At 40.6% G+C, this 20,257-nt stretch overlaps 1 protein-coding gene across 2 annotated transcripts in view; it reads right to left on the reverse strand.

The window, feature by feature from the left end:
- Positions 1–20,257, reverse strand: part of SPON1 (spondin 1) — a 307,051-nt gene that overhangs the window by 272,508 nt on the left and 14,286 nt on the right. For both annotated transcript variants that reach the window (XM_025357568.1, XM_025357569.1), the window contains exon 2: positions 13,987–14,093. In XM_025357568.1, coding sequence (XP_025213353.1) covers positions 13,987–14,093 — 107 coding nt within the window. The remainder of the gene's footprint in view (positions 1–13,986; positions 14,094–20,257) is intronic.

Below are 20,257 nucleotides of genomic sequence, written 5' to 3' on the forward strand. Positions count from 1 at the left end.
TGCCTTACAAGAGCTCCCCAAGGAAGCACTAAACATGGAAAGGAACAACTGGTACCAGCCACTGCAAAAATATACCAAATGGTAAAGAACATCGACACTATGAATAAACTGCATCAACTAATGGGCAAAACAACCAGCTAGCATCATAATGACAGGATCAAATTCACACATAACAATATTAACCTTAAATGTAAATGGGCTAAATGCCCCAATTAAAAGACACAGACTGACAAATTGGATAAAGGGTCAAGACCCATCAGTGTGCTGTATTCAGGAGACCCATCTCACATGCAAAGACATACATAGGCTCAAAATAAAGGGATGGAGGAATATTTACCAAACAAATGGAAAGCAAAACAAACAAACAAACAAACAAAAAAACAGCATGAGTTGCAATCCTAATGCCTGATAAAACAGACTTTAAACCAACAAAGATCAAAAGACACAAAGAAGGCCATTACATAATGGTAAAGGGATCAATGCAGCAAGAAGAGCTAACTTTCCTAAATATACATGCACCCAATACAGGAACACCCAGATTCATAAAGCAAGTTCTTAGAGACCTACAAAGAGACTTACACTCCCACACAGTAACAGTGGGAGAGTTTAACACCCCACTGTCAATATTAGACAGATCAACGAGATAGAAAATTAACAAGGATATTCAGGACTTGAGCTCAGCTCTGAACCAAGCAGACATAATAGACATCTACAGAATTCTCCACCCCAAATCAACAGAATATACATTCTTTTCAGCACCTCATCACTCTTACTCTAAAATTGACTATATAATTAGAAGTAAAACACTCCTCAACAAATGCAAAAGAACAGAAATTATAACAAACTGTCTCTCAGACCATGGTGCAATCAAATTAGAGCTCAGGATTAAGAAACTCCCTCAAAACCGCACAACTACATAGAAACTGAACAACCTGTTCCTAAATGACTATGGGGTAAATAACACAATTAAGGCAGAAAAAGAGATGTTCTTTGAAACCAATGAGAATGAAGACACAATATACCAGAATCACTGGGACACATTTAAAGCAGTGTGTAGAGGGAAATTTATAGCACTAAATGCCCATAAGAGAAAGCAGGAAAGATCTAAAATTGACACCCTAACATCAAAATTAAAAGAACTAGAGAAGCAACAGCAAACAAATTCAAAAGCTAGCAGAAGACAAGAAATAACTAAGATTAAAGCAGAACTGGAGATGGAGACACACACAAAAAAAACCCTTCAGAAAATCAACAAGGGGTGCAAGCAAGATGGCCGAATAGGAACAACTCCAGCCTCCAGCTCCCAGCGCGAGCGACACAGAAGACGGGTGATTTCTGCATTTTCAACTGAGGTACTGGGTTCATCTCACTGGGGAGTGCCAGACAATCGGTGCTGGTCAACTGGTGCAGCCTGACCAGTGAGAGCTGAAGCAGGGCGAGGCATCGCCTCACCTGAGAAGCACAAGGGGGAAGGGAATCTCTTTAGAAACTGAGACACACAACACCTGGAAAATTGGGTAACTCCCACCCTAATACTGCGCTTTACCAAGGGTCTTAGCAAACGGCACACCGGGAGATTATATTCCACACCTGGCCCGGAGGGTCCCACACCAACAGAGCCTCCCTCATTGCTAGCACAGCAGTCTGAGATCTAACTGCAAGGCAGCAGCGAGGCTGGGGGAGGGGCACCCGCCATTGCTGAGACTTAAGTAGGTAAACAAAGCCTCCGGGAAGCTCGAACTGTGTGGAGCCCATCACAGCTCAAGGAGGCCTGCCTGTCTCTGTAGACTCCACCTCTGGGGACAGGGCATAGCAAAAAAAAAAAAAAAGAAAGCAGCGGAAACCTCTGCAGATGTTAATGACCCTGTCTGACAGCTTTGAAGAGAGCAGTGGATCTCCAAGCATGGAGGTTGAGATCTGAGAACAGACAGTCTGCCTGCTCAAGTGGGTCCCTGACCCCTGACTAGCCTAACTGGGGGACATCCCCCACTGGGTGCAGACCGACACCTCACACCTCACACGGCAGGGTACACCCCTGAGATGAAGCTTCCAGAGCAAGAATCAGACAGCAGCACTCGCTGTTCAGCAATATTATATCTTCTGCAGCCTCTGCTGCTGATACCCAGGCAAACAGGGTCTGGAGTAGACCTCAAGCAATCTCCAACAGACCTACAGCTGAGGGTCCTGACTGTTAGAAGGAAAACTAATAAACAGAAAGGACACCCACACCAAAACTCCATCAGTACATCACCAGCATCAAAGACCAAAGGCAGATAAAACCACAAAGATGGGGAAAAAGCAGGGTAGAAAAGCTGGAAATTCAAAAAGTTCAAAAAATCAGAGCGCACCTCCCCCTCCAAAGGAACGCAGCTCATCACCAGCAACGGATCAAAGATGGACAGAGAATGACTTTGACGAGTTGAGAGAAGAAGGCTTCAGTCGATCAAACTTCTCAGAGCTAAAGGAGGAACTACGTAACCAGTGCAAAGAAACTAAAAATCTTGAAAAAAGAATGGAAGAATGGATAACTAGAATAATCAAAGCAGAGAAGGCCATAAACGAACTGACAGAGATAAAAACCATGACACGAGAAATACATGACAAATGCACAAGCTTCAGTAACAGACTCGATCAACTGGAAGAAAGAGTATCAACGACTGACGATCAAATGAATGAAATGAAGCGAGAACAGAAGTCTAGAGAAAAAAAGGTAAAAGAAATGAACAAAGCCTCCAAGAAATATGGGATTATGTGAAAAGACCAAATCTACGTCTGATTGATGTGCCTGAAAGTGAGGGGGAACATGGAACCAAGTTGGAAAACACTCTTCAGGATATCATCCAGGAGAACTTCCCCAACCTAGTAAGGCAGGCCAACGTTCAAATTCAGGAAATACAGAGAATGCCACAAAGATACTCCTCGAGAAGAGCAACTCCAAGACACATAATTGTCAGATTCACCAAAGTTGAAATGAAGGAAAAAATGTTAAGGGCAGCCAGAGAGAAAGGTCGGGTTACCCACAAAGGGAAGCCCATCAGACTAACAGCAGATCTCTTGGCAGAAACTCTACAAGCCGGAGGAGAGTGGGAGCCAATATTCAACATTCTTAAAGAAAAGAATTTTCAACCCAGAATTTCATATCCAGCCCAACTAAGTTTCATCAGTGAAGGAGAAATAAAATCCTTTAGAGACAAGCAAAGGCTTAGAGATTTTGTCACCACCAGGCCTGCCCTACAAGAGATCCTGAAGGAAGCACTAAACATGGAAAGGAAAAACCAGTACCAGCCATTGCAAAAACATGCCAAAATGTAAAGACCATCAATGGTAGGAAGAAACTGCATCAACTAATGAGCAAAATAACCAGCTAATATCACAATGACAGGATCAAGTTCACCCATAACAATATTAACCTTAAATGTAAATGGACTAAATGCTCCAATTAAAAGACACAGCCTGGCAAATTGGATAAAGAGTCAAGACCCATCAGAGTGCTGTATTCAGGAGACCCATCTCACATGCAGAGACACACATAGGCTCAAAATAAAGGGATGGAGGAAGATCTACCAAGCAAATGGAGGACAAAAAAAAGCAGGGGTTGCAATCCTAGTCTCTGATAAAACAGACTTTAAACCTTCAAAGATCAAGAGACAAAGAAGACCATTACATAATGGTAAAGGGATCAATTCAACAGGAAGAGCTAACTATCCTAAATATATATGCACCCAATACAGCAGCACCCAGATTCATAAAGCAAGTCCTTAGATACTTATAAAGAGACTTAGACTCCCATAAAATAATAATGGGAGACTTCAGCACCCCACTGTCAACATTAGACAGATCAACGAGACAGAAAGTTAACAAGGATATCCAGGAATTGAACTCAACTTTGCACCAAGCGGACCTAATAGACATCTACAGAACTCTCCACCCCAAATCAACAGAATATACATTCTTCTCAGCACCACATCACACTTATTCCAAAATTGACCACATAGTTGGAAGTAAAGCACTCCTCAGCAAAGGTAAAAGAACAGAAATTATAACACACTGTCTCTCAGACCACAGTGCAATCAAACTAGAACGCAGGACTAAGAAAATCTATCAAAACCGCTCAACTACATGGAAACTGAACAACCTGCTCCTGAATGACTGCTGGGTACATAATGAAATGAAGGCAGAAATAAAGATGTTCTTTGAAACCAATGAGAACAAAGATACAACATACCAGAATCTCTAGGACACATTTAAAGCAGTGTGTAGAGGGAAATTTATAGCACTAAATGCCCACAAGAGAAAGCAGGAAAGATCTAAAATTGACATCTTAACACCACAATTAAAAGAACTAGAGAAGCAAGAGCAAACACATTCAAAAGCTAGCAGAAGACAAGAAATAACTAAGATCAGAGCAGAACTGAAGGAGATAGAGACACATAAAACCCTCCAAAAAATCAATGAATCCAGGAGCTGGTTTTTTGAAAAGATCAATAAAATTGATAGACCACTAGCAAGACCAATAAAGAAGAAAAGAGAGAAGAATCAAATAGATGCAATAAAAAATGATAACGGGGATAACACCACCGACCCCACAGAAATACAAACTACCATCAGAGAATACATAAACACCTCTATGCAAATAAACTAGAAAACCTGGAAGAAATGGATAATTTCCTGGACATTTACACTCTCCCAAGACTAAACCAGGAAGAAGTTGAATCCCTGAATAGACCAATAACAGGCTCTGAAATTGAGGCAATAATTAATAGCCTACCAACCAAAAAAAGTCCAGGACCAGATCCATTCACAACCAAATTCTACCAGAGGTACAGGGAGGAGTTGGTACCATTCCTTCTGAAAGTATTCCAATCAATAGATAAAGAGGGAATCCTCCCTAACTCATTTTATGAGGCCAACATCATCCTGATACCAAAGCCTGGCAGAGACACAACAAAAAAAGAGAATTTTAGACCAATATCCCTGATGAACATTGATGCAAAAATCCTCAATAAAATACTGGCAATCCAAATCCAGCAGCACATCAAAAAACTTATCCACTATGACCAAGTGGGTTTCATCCCTGGGATGCAAGGCTGGTTCAATATACACAAATCAGTAAACATAATCCAGCATATAAACAGAACCAAAAACAAAAACCACATGGTTATCTCAACAGATGCAGAAAAGGCCTTTGATAAAATTCAACAGTCCTTCATGCTAAAAACTCTCAATAAATTCGGTATTGATGGAACGTATCTCAAGATAATAAGAACTATTTATGACAAACCCACAGCCGATATCATACTGAATGAGCAAAAACTGGAAGCATTCCTTTTGAAAACTGGCACAAGACAGGGATGCCCTCTCTCACCACTCCTATTCAGCATAGTGTTGGAAGTTCTGGCCAGGGCAATCAGGCAAGAGAAAGAAATAAAGGGTATTCAGTTAGGAAAAGAAGAAGTCAAATTGTCCCTCTTTGCAGATGACATGATTGTATATTTAGAAAACCCCATCATCTCAGCCCAAAATCTCCTTAAGCTGATAAGCAACTTCAGGAAAGTCTCAGGACAAAATCAATGTGCAAAAATCACAAGCATTCTTATACACCAGTAACAAACAGAGAGCCAAATCATGAATGAACTTCCATTCACAATTGCTTCAAAGAGAATAAAATACCTATGAATCCAACTCACAAGGGATATAAAGGACCTTTTCAAGGATAACTACAAACCACTGCTCAGTGAAATCAAAGAGGACACAAACAAATGGAAGAACATACCATGCTCATGGATAGGAAGAATCAATATCGTGAAAATGACCATACTGCCCAAGGTAATCTATAGATTCAATGCCATCCCCATTAAGCTACCAATGACTTTCTTCACAGAATTGGAAAAAACTGCTTTAAAGTTCATATGGAACCAAAAAAGACCCCGCATTGCCAAGACAATCCTAAGTCAAAAGAACAAAGCTGGAGGCATCACACTACCTGACTTCAAACTGTACTACAAGGCTACAGTAACCAAAACAGCATGGTACTGGTACCAAAACAGAGATATAGACCAATGGAACAGAACAGAGCCCTCAGAAATAATACCACACATCTACAACCATCTGATCTTTGACAAACCTGAGAAAAACAAGAAATGGGGAAAGGATTCCCTATTTAATAAATGGTGCTGGGAAAATTGGCTAGCCATAAGTAGAAAGCTGAAACTGGATCCTTTCCTTACTCCTTATACGAAAATTAATTCAAGATGGATTAGAGCCTTAAATGTTAGACCTAAAAACATTAAAACCCTAGAAGAAAACCTAGGTAATACCATTCAGGACATAGGCATGGGCAAGGACTTCATGTCTAAAACATCAAAAGCACTGGCAACAAAAGCCATAATTGACAAATGGGATCTAATTAAACTAAAGAGCTTCTGCACAGCAAAAGAAACTACCATCAGAGTGAACAGGCAACCTACAGAATGGGAGAAAATTTTTGCAATCTACTCATCTGACAAAGGGCTAATATCCAGAACCTACAAAGAACTCAAACAAATTTATGAGAAAAAACAAACAACCGCATCAAAAAGTGGGCAAAGGATATGAATAGACATTTCTCAAAAGACATTCCTACAGCCAACAGGCACATGAAAAAATGCTCATCATCACTGGCCATCAGAGAAATGCAAATCAAAACCACAGTGAGATACCATCTGACACCAGTTAGAATGGCAATCATTAAAAAATCAGGAAACAGCAGGTGCTGGAGAGGATGTGGAGAAATAGGAACACTTTTACACTGTTGGTGGGATTGTAAACTGATTCAACCATTGTGGAAAACAGTATGGCGATTCCTCAAGGATCTAGAACTAGAAATACCATATGACCCAGTCATCCCATTACTGGGTATATACCCAAAGGATTCTAAATCATGCTGCTATAAAGACACATGCACACGTATGTTTATTGCGGCACTATTCACAATAGCAAAGACTTGGAATCAACCCAAATGTCCATCAGTGACAGACTGGATTAAGAACATGTGGCACATACACACCATGGAATACTATGCAGCCATAAAAAAGGATGAGTTCGTGTCCTTTGTAGGGACATGGATGCAGCTGGAAACCATCATTCTCAGCAAACTATCGCAAGAACAGAAAACCAAACACCACATGTTCTTACTCATAGGTGGGAATTGAACAATGAGATCACTTGGACTCTGGAAGGGGAACATCACACACCGGGGCCTATTATGGGGAGAGGGGAGGGGGAAAGGATGGCATTGGGAGTTATTCCTGATGTAAATGACGAGTTGATGGGTGCTGATGAGTTGATGGGTGCAGCACACCAACATGGCACAAGTATACATACATAACAAACCTGCACGTTGTGCACATGTACCCTAGAACTTAAAGTATAATAAAAAAAATTTAAAAATTAAAAATTAAAAAAATTTTTCCAAAAATCAACGAATCCAGGAGCTGTTTTTTTGAAAAGATCAACAAAATAGATAGACTGCTAGCCAGACTAGTAAAGAAAAGAGAGTAGAATCAAATAGACGCAATAAAAAATGATATAGGGGATATCACTACTGATCCCACAGAAATACAACCTATCATCAGAGAACACTATAAACACCTGTATGCAAATAAGCTAGAAAATCTAAAAGAAATGGATAAATTCCTGGACACATAAACCCTCCCAAGTCTAAACCAGGAGGAAGCTGAATCCCTGAATAAACCAATAACAAGTTCTGAAATTGAGGCAGTAATAGCCTACCAACCAAAAAAAGTTCAGGACCAGACAGATTCACAGCTGAATTCTACCAGAGGTACAAAGAGGAGCTGGTACCTTTCCTTCTGAAACTATTCCAAACAATAGAAAAAGAAGGAATCCTCCCTACCTCATTTTATGTGGCCAGAATCATCCTGATACCAAAACCTGACAGAGACACAACAGAAAAAGAACATTTCAGGCCAACATCTCTGATGAACATTGATGCGAAAATCCTTAATAAAATACTGGCAAACCAAACCCAGCAGCACATCTAAAAACTTATCCACCATGATCAAGTCAACTTCATACCTGGGATGCAAGGCTGGTTCAACATATGCAAATCAATAAATATAATCCATCACATAAACAGAACCAATGACAAAAAACACAAGATTATCTCAATAGATACAGAAAAGACCTTCAATAAAATTCAACACCCCTTCATGCTAAAAACTCTCAATAAACTAGGTACTGATGGAACATATTTCAAAATAATAGGAGCTATTTATGACAAACCCACAGCCAATATCATACTAAATGGGCAAAAACTGGAAGCATTCCCTTTGAAAACTGGCACAGGACAAGGATGCTTTCTCTCTCCGCGCCTATTCAACATAGTATTGGAAGTTCTGGTCAGGGCAATCAGAAAATAGAAAGAAATAAAGGGTATTCAAATAGGAAGAGAGGAAGTCAAATTGCCTCTGTTTGCAGATGACATGATTGTGTATTTATAAAACCCCATTGTCTCAGTCAAAAATCTCCTTAAACTGATAAGCAACTTCAGCAAAGTCTCAGGATACAAAATCAATGTGTAAAAATCACAAGCATTCCTATACACCAGTAACAGAATGGCAAATCATGAGTGAACTCCCATTCACAATTACTAGTAAGAGAATAAAATACCTAGGAATAGAACTTATAAGGGATGTAAAGGACCTCTTCAAGAACAACAAACTACTGTTCAAGGACAAAAGAGAGGACACAAACAAATGGAAAAACATTCCATGCTCATGGATAGGAAGAATCAATAACATGAAAATGGCCATACTGCCCAAAGTAATTTATAGATTCAATGCTATCCCCATCAAGCTACCACTGACTTTGTTCACAGAATTGGAAAAAACTATTTTAAACTTCATATGGAACCAAAATAGGGCCCACAATAGCCAAGACAATCCTGGGCAAGGAGAACAAAGCTGGAGGCATCATGCTACCTGACTTCAAACTATACTACAAGGCTACCGTAACCAAAACAGCATGGTACTGGTACCAAAACAGCATGATACTGGTACCAAAACAGCATGATACTGGTACCAAAACAGATATATAGACCAATGCAACAGAATAGAGGCTTTGGAAATAACACCACATATCTACAACCATCTGATCTTTGACAAACCTGACACAAACAAGCAATGGGGAAAAGATTCCCTATTTAATAAATGTTGTTGGGAAAACTGGCTAGCTCTATGCAGAAAACTGAAACTGGACCTCTTCCTTATACCTTATACAAAAATCAGCTCAGTATGGATCAGAAACTTAAACGTAAGACCCAGGAGCATAAAGATCCTAGAAGAAAACCTGAGCAATACCATTCAGGACATAGGCATGGGCAAAGACTTCATGTCTAAAATACCAAAAGCAATGGCAACAAAAGTCAAAATTGACAAATGGGATCTCACTAAACTAAAGAGCTTCTGCACAGCAAAAGAAACTATCATCAGAGTAAACAGGTAACCTACAGAATGGGAGAAAATTTTTGCAATCTATCCATCTGACAAAGGGCTTATATCCGGAATCTACAAAGAACATAAACAAATTTATAAGAAAAAAACAAACAACCCCATCAAAAAGTGGGCAAAGGATAGGAACAGACACTTCTCAAAAGAAGACATTTATGCAGCCAACAGACACATGAAAAAAATGCGGAACATCATTGGTCATTAGAGAAATGCAAATCAAAACCACAATGAGATACCATCTCACACCAGTTAGAATGGCAATCATTAAAAAGTCAGGAAACAACAGATGCTGGAGAGGATGTAGAGAAATAGGAACGCTTTTACGCTGTTGGTGAGACGGTAAAATAGTTCAACTATTGTGGAAGACAGTGTGGTGATTCCTCGAGGATCTAGAACTAGAAATACCATTTGACCCAGTGATCCCGTTACTGGGTATACATCCAAAGGATTATAAATCATTCTACTCTAAAGTCACATACACACATATATTTACTGTGGCACTATTCACAATAGCAAAGACTTGGAACCAACCCAAATGTCCATCAATAATAGACTGGAAAAAGAAAATGTGGCACATATACACCATGGAATACTATGCAGCCGTAAGTCAGGGGGAAACCATCATTCTCAGCAAACTATCACAAGAACAGTAAACCAAACACCGCATGTTCGCACTATAAGTGAGAGTTGAACAATGAGAACATATGGACATAGGGAGGGGAACATCACACACCAGGGCCTGTCGGGGGGTGGGGGACTAGGGGAGGAATAACATTAGGAGAAATACCTAATGTAGGTGACGGGTTTATGGGTGCAGCAAATCACCATGGCACATGTATACCTATGTAACAAAACTGCACGTTCTGCACATGTAACCCAGAACTTAAAAAAAGAAAAGGATATTCAGAGTGACTATAGTTAACAACAATGTATTGTGTATTTCAAAGTAGCAAGAAGAGAGGATTTGAATTGTTCTTAACACATAGAAATGATAAATATTCAAAGTGATGGGATACCTCAAATATTTGACTTGATCATTACATATTCTATATATATAACAATATCACATGTATCCAACAAATATGTTAAATATTATGTATCGATGAATGAGTATTAGAATTTTGTGGTTGTTAAGCCTTCAAAGTCATATTTGCAGTAAAGGTGTTAAACAAAAGCAGTGTCTATTTGTTAAATCACTATAAATATATATAAACTATATATATAACTATATATATATAGTTTGCTTATGTTTCAGTGGATGACTTGTTGACTTTCTGCCACATCTTTCAGCAGCAGAGGTCAGTTTATGGGATGATGACAAGGAAGCCTCTTTAGACTTCATGAGGACTACCTCTGTTTTCTTCACCACCCTATTCCCAGTGCCTAGCACCCAGCAGGCACTCAACGAATGCTGCTGAATAAATCATTGACTCCAAAGATAACAGCTTTGGTACAGAGAGAAAATACTTTCATGATAGATTTGGAAGGGACAGCATGGGGGCCACATATCATAGGAGCAGGAGAGGTAAGATGAGGGGCATGAGCTATGATTCCTTCCCCCAAATCTCTGAGACAATTGGAACCCAAGTGGAGTGTGCATTTTGATGGCACAAGGGTAGGGCAGGGATGAGATAATGTTTGAGAAATAAGAAACTGGCACAATGTTTTGACCTTTGTGATGCTGGACTGTCTTGGTGAACTTACTGAACTCCTTGGGGACTCAGTTTCATCATCTGAAAAGTGAAGATAACAATACTGACCACACAAGGTTGCTACAAGAATTAAGGGGAAAAAAAAGCTAACATAAAAAGCACCTGGCACAGAGACGGTCATAAAAGTCATAGTGGGCCCTTATTTTTTCATTTGACAGGTATCATACACAGTGGTCACAGGCAGGTACCCAGAGACAGACTGCCGGAGTTTGAACCCCAGCTTTATCACTTAGAGCTGGGTATCTTAGGAAAGTTACTTAATTGTTCTTTGCCACAAGTTTCTCTTCTGTGGAAAATAGGATAATAATGCTTACCTCATCATGTCACTCTGAGGATAAACTCAGTTAACAAATATAAACCACTCAGAACAGTATCTGGCACACAAGCACTTTTTAAGTGTTACCTATTGTCATTATCATATGCTAGGCATTTTCATATTCTTATCCCACTTTGATCCCTCTTAGGGCTGATGGAAACAGTGATAGATAGGAACAGACAGATGTGTTGACATGATGATGGAGGACGTCCCATTAGATGGGCTGGTCTATGTCTCATTAGAATAATGGGTCCCAAATCTAAGCATGCACCGGATTCACCCTGAAGACTTGTTAAAACACAGGTTGTGGGGGCCCCACCCTCAGAGTTTCTGATTCAGCAAGTCTGGATGGGCTTGAGATTTTGCATTTCTAAGAAGTTCCCAGGTGTTGCTGATGCTGCTGGTCCTGAGACTGCATTCTGAGAAGCACTGTTGTGTAACAAGAGAGGATGTCTGAAGCTCCAAGAGGAGGAAGAAGGGAGGATGCATACAGAGATAGGAGTTCTACAACAGTCCCAAATAGGACTGAGGTATGGACACTAGCAGAAAGAGTCAAATGTTCATCCACTCATCGAGCAAATATTTATGCACTACCCACTATGAGCAGGGCCCTGTATTCACCAATCAGTTGCAAGAACAAGGATTAAGCTGAGCAGAAACAACTGTGAGTCAGAGAGGACTATCGACTTACTGAATTTAGCCAGAACAGTGCTGCTATGGTTTGAACGTGTCCCCCAAAGCTTATGTGTTGGAAACTTAATCCCCAGTGCAACAGTGTTGAGAGGTAGGGTCTAATAAGAGGTGAAGTCGTGATGACTCTACCTTTGTGAATGGATTGTGGTTATCACGGGAGTGGGTTAGTTATCTTGAGTGGATTTGTTATAAAGGTGAGTTCGGCCCCCTCTTGCTCTCACCTTCTCTTACCCTTCTGCCTTTCCCCATGGGATAATGCAGGAAAAAGGCCCTCATAAGATGTAGGCACCTTGATGTGAGACTTCCCAGTCTCATGTCCAGTGAGCGAAATAAACTTCTGTTGTTTATAAATTAGTGTCAGGTGTTTTGTTATAGAAACACAAAATGGACTGAAACAAGCACTAAACAAGCTAAGGCAAGTGATTTAATCTCTCTAGTTTCAATTTCCTGGACCAACAATGGGGATAATAGTTCATATGTACTAGGGTTGTTTTGAGAATTAAACAAAGATAAACTAATTAAACAAAGACAGGATAAACTAAGATTAAGTAAAGCACTTAGCATAGTGTCTGGCATATGGTATGTACCCAACAAATATTGGCTGTTGCTAGTATTATTATTGGGTCACCCTTGCAGATACATGCCAAGAGGTTCCTTGCCATAGAAGGACATTACAGTGAGTGTGGAATTAAATCTCACTAGGCCCAAAACCTAGAATCCCAGAGAGCAGAAAAATAATTTAAACCACAGGATTAAAAATCACAACCTGGCCACAAGGATTGAAAGATGTCTTTGGATAGGGAGATATTTGCGTCAGGGTCCTCCACGGAGCCCGCAAATGGTACCAGAGTCGCCAGCAGCTATGGGTATAAGTATTCTTCTTGAGTTTTTGTCTTCTTAGTTTGCAAATGCAAGATAAAAATGAATTCCAGAACAATGGAAATCTGAGATGAGAATTAATTACAGCACATTTGGCCAGGCCTCCTCCTCGGATCCCTCCAGTCTTCTGGGATGTGTTCTGACAACTTGCTGGCTCTTTTCTAAACCTCTGAAAGGGGATGACGTTCCTACCACTTTCCTTGGAAGAATATTCCACAGTGAAATATGACTCACTGTCGGGGTCCTTGTCTGTGTGATTCCCTTTCTTTTCTTGCCCCACTTTTGTCTTACTGTGCCCTTTCACGCAGAGTCAAACGTAAGCCTCCCCTCGAGGAGCGTGTTCTGTGAGGACTGACATTTAAAGACCATTACCACCTCTTAAACTCGGCCCTGTTCATTTGCCAAGTAAAGCATGTTTAATTCTTTTTAATCTTCCCCCATAAATCAATCTCTACATTCCCTTAATAGTCCTTCTCCTGTGCTTTGAACTCCCTCCAACCTGGCGGTCCCGAGCTCTTGTTTCGTTTAGACTTGAGAATTAACCAGTCAATCACGAAATGCCTGTGCAGGCGAAACAGCCAGGCCTAGCCAGGGCTCCAGGTGCTCTCACCACGCTTGGCTGCTGAAGGATAGTGTGGGCCCAGAGAAGAGCCCTGTGATCTGCTGAGACAAAGCAAGGCCTGCCTAGTGGCCAACCTTGCTCAGATAGGTGTGTGGCATTTGCTGCTTGCTCCATGATGACCCTTTCAAATGGACCTGGCCCAGCTGGCCAAAGGTCAAGGGACTGCATGGGAAGCCACCTGAGACACTTGTACCTCTGCAGCCTCTACCTCCCAGGGCAGGGACGGCCACTGAATAAGCCCAGGCAGGGTCTTACCTGGAAGGTCCCGGCATGGTCTTCTTCCTTATCACCCTCTCTGTTCTCTTTGAGGGCAATTAATGTGAATCCTCTGAAGTAGGAGGGAGGAGCAGCTGAAAGTGTTACTGCAGAGAGAAAAGAAAGCAGGTTTTAAGTATAAGAATCAATTATTGTCTATTTGTCAAATGGGATAGACCTGAGTTCTCCATCAATATCCCAGACCTGTGGGTTACAGAGGCCGTGGACAGTGGTGAGGCCTTCATCCATTGATTTGAGAACTCTTAACCTCTTCACCCAGCTGCCTCTTACATTTCAGAACTTGTTAAATATCTGAGCTGCTATCTTACTTGGAGATTCTTGCATCAACCAGGGATGTGGTGAGCTCTCTCCCAATAACCACAATTTGATAAAGATAGTCCCTGGTCAGAAACTCAATCTTGACAATTGTCTAACATTACACTTCCATTAGACTGGCCCAAGAGAAAATTAGTTCTTCACAGCACAAAGTCCTGTAGGATGACCTTTGTGGCAGAGGCTGCTGTGTGTTCTTCAAAACGTATTTCGTTTTTTTTTTGTGGAAACTCAGCTACACCACATTTCCCAGCCTCCTTCGCAGTTAAGTCAGCTTTATAACCAAGTTCTGCCAGTGGAAGTGATGGACAGACATGATATACAGTAGCCCCCTGCAGATAAGGCCAAGACACATGCCAAGACCCCAAGTGGATGCCTGAAATAATGGATAGTACCAAACCCTATGCTTACGATGGTTTTCCTATACATACATACATACATAAATACATATGTATCTATGATAAAGTTTAATTTATAAATTAGGCACAGTAGGAGATCAACAATAACTAATAAGACACAATCATTATAACAACACTCAAAACAGCATGCAATGTAAAACGTATGAATTGTTTATTTTTGGAATTTTCCAGTTAATAGTTTTGGACCACAGTTTACTGCAGGTAACTGAAACCACAAAAAGCAAAACGTCGGATAAGGGAGTACTGCTATACTCTACTTCCAAGCCTGACCTGTACAAACTTTCCACACGACCCTGCACTCTCACTCTCTTGCCTCTGCCTGCTTAATTCAGGGTCCAGCAGAAGACTCTGATGTCCCAGAAGGGCCATGGAACCACAAGAGGGAAGGAAACTGGGATTTTAAACAAACCCATGGAAAATCACCTACTGGCCAGAAACATCCATACTATACTTTGCATGAGCTGGAAATAAACTTATGTTGTGGAGGGTCACCTGTTACAGCAGCTGGAATTATGTCTGTTATACTCTTCCTTCCTACATCTACCCAGGGAATGATTTTTCCATTAAAATCTAGCTCGGCCAGGCACGGTGGCTCACGTCTGTAATCCCAGCACTTTGGGAGGCTGAGGTGGGCGGATCACAAGGTCATGAGTTCGAGACCATCCTGGCTAACACAGTGAAACCCCCATCTCTACTAAAAATACAAAAAATTAGCCGGGCGTAGTGGTGGGCGCCTGTAGTCCCAGCTACTTGGGAGGCTGAGGCAGGAGAATGGCATGAACCCAGGAGGTGGAGTTTGCAGTGAGCCGTGATTACGCCACTACACTCCAGCCTGGGTGACAGAGTGAGACTCCGTCTCAATAAAAAAAAAAAAAAAAAAAAAAAAAAATCTAGCTCAAGGGCCTTCTCAACAAGGCAATGGCGGTCCTCCCTCCCAGTGGACCCCCAGTCTCCTGAGATGGAAATCTTTTATTGCAGTATTTTTTTGTACTAAATTGCAATTCTTTGTTGGTTCACCTTCTCAACTGGACTGTGCTAATACAGGAGAGGGGCTGGGTTTTCATTCTCTTTTTATCCCCAGAACCTGGCACAGAGCCTGGCATCTAATAGACATTCAATTCAGGTTTCTTTAAATTGATGTAAATTGGTATTTAAATTACTTTACGGCCTGCATAAAAGTGCTAAGATTCTGGACATTAGATATGGAATTACAGACTATTAGAACTTCAAGCGATCTCAAGTATCTTCTAATTCAGCCCTCCAATTTCATGGATAGGAAAGTAAAACATAGAAAGGTCAACAGACACACCTAAGATCATAAAATCATCCAGTGGCAACTTAGGGTCAGAATTGGAGGCCCACTCTCCCCAGTTTAACACTCTACCCATGGCTTCACAATATATTCATCATGTTACAGATCTTCCACAAATATTGTCTGATTAGTAAGTTTTTAAACTTTAAAAAATCAATTCATTTGACATATAATATTTGTGAATATGATATGCAGCCTCCTATCGAAGAGGAGCATTTAGTCTTCCAAATTCCTTAAACTAGTTTTAGCCCCGAAAATGAAGTGCCCTAAAGCTCTAACAAATAAAACCACTATCTTGGATAATGTAGTGGCTGGCCCTGAGCCACCAACAGAATGACACAGCAAAGAACTCTAAGACATAAAGAAGGTAAATAACATGCTGTGATTGGCCGGTTCATCCTACAAAAGTAAAGGAGCTACTGATGTCTACAAAAGATCAGATAGAAAAAAAGAAGGGGCTGGGCACAGCAGCTTACACCTGTAATCCCAGCACTCTGGGAGGCCGAGGTGAGTGGATCACTTGAGGCCAGGAGTTCAAGACCAGCCTGGCCAACATGGTGAAACCCCATCTCTACTAAAAATACAAAAAATTAGCCAGGCGTGGTGGCACACGCCTGCAATCCCAGCTACTCATGAGGCTGAGGCAGGAGAATTGCTGGAACCTGGGAGGCGGAGGTTGCAGTGAGCCGAGACTGCACCACTGCACTCCAGCCTGGGCGACAGAGCGTGACTCTGTCACCTAAAAAAAAAAAAAAAAAAGAAGGAATGGAGGGGAAAAAAAAGCACAATAAAGCAAAGAAGAGTAAGAAAAGTGTGGTGCTCAGTGTCAAGCAAAAAAAATGGTGGTTATGCTGTCAGGGGACAGAGCTGGGAATCTCTGAAGGACAGACAGACAACCAAAAAGCAGTCTTGGACTTTCTAGGGTGAGGGTGGGTGGTCTTCAAGGCCATTATACACAATTCTGGAGGAAGGGGAACAGAGGACAAAGCAACAAACAGTAAGGATATTCCATCCAGATTTCTTCAAATGCCTTTTTGCCATTTTAATGTTACCCTGGCACTAATATATTTCTGCTTCCCATGGCCAGCACCTGTGGCTCTTAAGTTGTGTCCCTGGTCCTCAGGTTACCAGCGCCTACTCTGCCCAAGATGAAAGATCCAGCTGCCTTGCATCAGGTGAGTACAATTCTTAGAGGCACTTTACACTCCAAAATGGCCCCGCAGGATCCGATGGAAACTGAAGGGACCATGCGTGGGATCACAGGCTGGCAGGACACCTTCCCAATTGCTATCCTGCTTCCCCCACTCTCTTACTAGTTTCCCCTGGGAGCACTTCCTTAAAAAAATCACTTACATCTAAATCCTCATCTGAGGCTTGTGTTATGATTTAAGATATGTTGAAGTTCTAACCCATACTTGGGAATGTGACCTCATTTGGAAATAGGGTCTTTGCAGATGCAGTTTGTTAAGATGAGGTAATGCTGGATTTGGGTGGGCCCTAAATCCCATATGACTTATGTCCCTATAAGAAAAGACACAGAGACACACAGGGAAGAATGCCACAAGATGACAGGAGGCAGATATTAGAGCCATGTATTTACAAGCCGCAGAAAGCTAAGGCCTGTTGACAACTACCAGAAGCTAGGTGAGAGGCATGGAACCAACTTTCTCTCAGAGCCCTGCAGAAGCAAACACCACCACCAGACACCTTGATTTCAGATGTCTAGCCTCCAGAAATATGAGAGAATAAATTTATGTTGTTTCAAGTCACCAATTTATGGTAATTTGTACAGCAGTCCTAGGAAATGAATACAGTCAGCCTCCAGGGAACCCAATGCAAGACAGATAATCCCTGCTCCACAGCCACTGCCTTCAGGAAAAAGCTCAAACTCCACAGACCACGAAGCCCTCAGGCTCTGCCTCTCCAGCTTCACTAACCATGCTCCCATTCCCCTGCCATACTACATTTCAATTCTTGGATTCACTCTCTAGAAGTTTCCCAAAATCCATGTCATGTCGCCCTATTGTATTTTTTCACATGCTACTCATATACCTTTGAATGGTCAAGCTACTCCATTCCTGGCAAACTTCAGAAATCAGCCAAATCTCCACCCTTTGTGTGATGTTTCCTCTGATTTCCCCAGAAAGACTTGGGTGCTCTTTCTCTTGGACCCTACTGGAATGAAAAATACCTACATAATGGGCATAGTAACAGCACTTACCTCGAAGTATCAGTGCAAGGTATAAATGAGGTAATATATGTAAAGTCCTTAGTAAATATGAACTCATTATTATCAGTGAAAAGAGCATCAAATTAGATTATATTTTGTGTTTATGTGTTTGTTCTCACATTTGTAAGACCTTCAAGGGTAAGAACCCATCTGAGCTCAGCACAGTGACCAGTGCAGAGTTGATGTGCAATTAAATTTACTTGAGTGTTCATAGACTGGTTGGCTCAGTATTGCTAAAGATGTCAATGATCCTCAAATTGATCTATCGGTTTCATCAGTCTAAATTAAAATCCCAGTATGCTCGTTGTGATATTGACAAGCTGGTCCTAAAATTTATATGGAAATTCAAAGGGCCAAGATTGTCCAAGACAATCTTAATGAAAGAAGTACAAAATTGAAGGGCTTATACTTCCAGATATCAAGACTTATGCAGCTACAGAAACTAAGCCAGTGGACTACAGCAAAGTAAGAAAAATGGGTCAGTTGACCAGTTTAGGGTCCAGGAAAGTTCCACAAATATAGAGAAGCTTGATTTATGACAAAGGACGTATTAAGTTGGTGCAAAAGTAATTGCAGTTTTGGCCATTAATGGTTTTGCCATGGCAAAAACCACAATTACTTTTGCACCAACCTAATACACCAGAGCAATGGAGAAAAGATAATCTTTTCAGTAAGTAGTGCTAGGACAACTGAATGACCGTGTAGAAAATGGTAAATCTTGGCCCTTAACTCACGTAATACACAGAGTAAATTCCACATAGATTGTAGAGCTAAATGTGAAAAGTAAAACAAAGTTTTAAGAAGGCAGCATGAAATAAAATGTGAATGACCTTGGAGTAAGAAAGATTTCTTACATAGAGCAAAAAAAAGCACTGACAATAAAGAAGATATATAAATGGAGTGATATCAAACTTTTTCTCGTCAAAAGATACCATTAGGAGTGAAGAAGTAAGTCACGGTGTCAAAGAAGACATTTGCAACCATGTAACCAGAAACTGACTTTATATATCCAAAATATATAAAGAAGTCTTTCAGATCAATAAGAAAAAGACAGACAACCCAACAGAAGAAAAAAAAGAAAGACAAATGCACAAACTAATACTTCACAAAAGAAGGTGCCCAATGGTCAATAAACATATGCAAAGGCTCTCAACCTCATTAGTCAACAGGGAAATAAAAATTAAATCTACAATGAAATAGTACTGCATATCTACCAGTTTGGATAAATTTAAAAGAATTAACAATATCCAGTGACGTTAACTAGAACTTTCACACACTGTTGATGGAAGTGAAAATTAGCAATTTTGCTGCTAAATTTTTTGGCAATGTTTACTGAAGCTGAACATACTCTCACCCTATCACCCAGCAATACCATCTTAAATCAACAAAAATGTGTATATATGTGCACCAAAGATACCTATAAGAATATTAACAGTAATGTTATTTGTAGTAGCATCCAAGTGGAAATACTCAAATGCCCATCAGCCCTAGAATGGGTATATAAATTGTGGCATATTCTTATAACCAAATGCCTCATAGTCATGAAAAAGAACACATACTGCCACATGCAACATGGATAATTCTCACAAACATAATCTCGAGTGACAGAAGACAGGCACAAGAGAATACAAATGGTATGATTACATTTATATATATTTACATAAAGCCCAAAAACTGGCAAAGTAATTCATGGTGCTAGAGGTCAGGACAGTAGTAATATGTACAGGAAAGGGAGGGAGTGCAACATGGAGGCGGCACAAGAGATGCTGCTGAAGAGCCAGTCATGGTCTGTTTCTTGATCTGGGTTCTGGTTACATGAGTATATTCAAGATGTGATAATTCACCACACTCCATGATTTGTAAACTTTTCCTTATGTAAGTTATATTTTGATTAAAAGATTCTTAAACAATGTTTCTGAATGATAAATATCCAAACTTTTGTATATCTGTGCAGTGTGCTTAAATGGCTAATCATAA

Source organism: Theropithecus gelada, chromosome 14 (genome assembly GCF_003255815.1).
Source record: "Theropithecus gelada isolate Dixy chromosome 14, Tgel_1.0, whole genome shotgun sequence".
Classification (NCBI taxonomy): domain Eukaryota; kingdom Metazoa; phylum Chordata; class Mammalia; order Primates; family Cercopithecidae; genus Theropithecus; species Theropithecus gelada.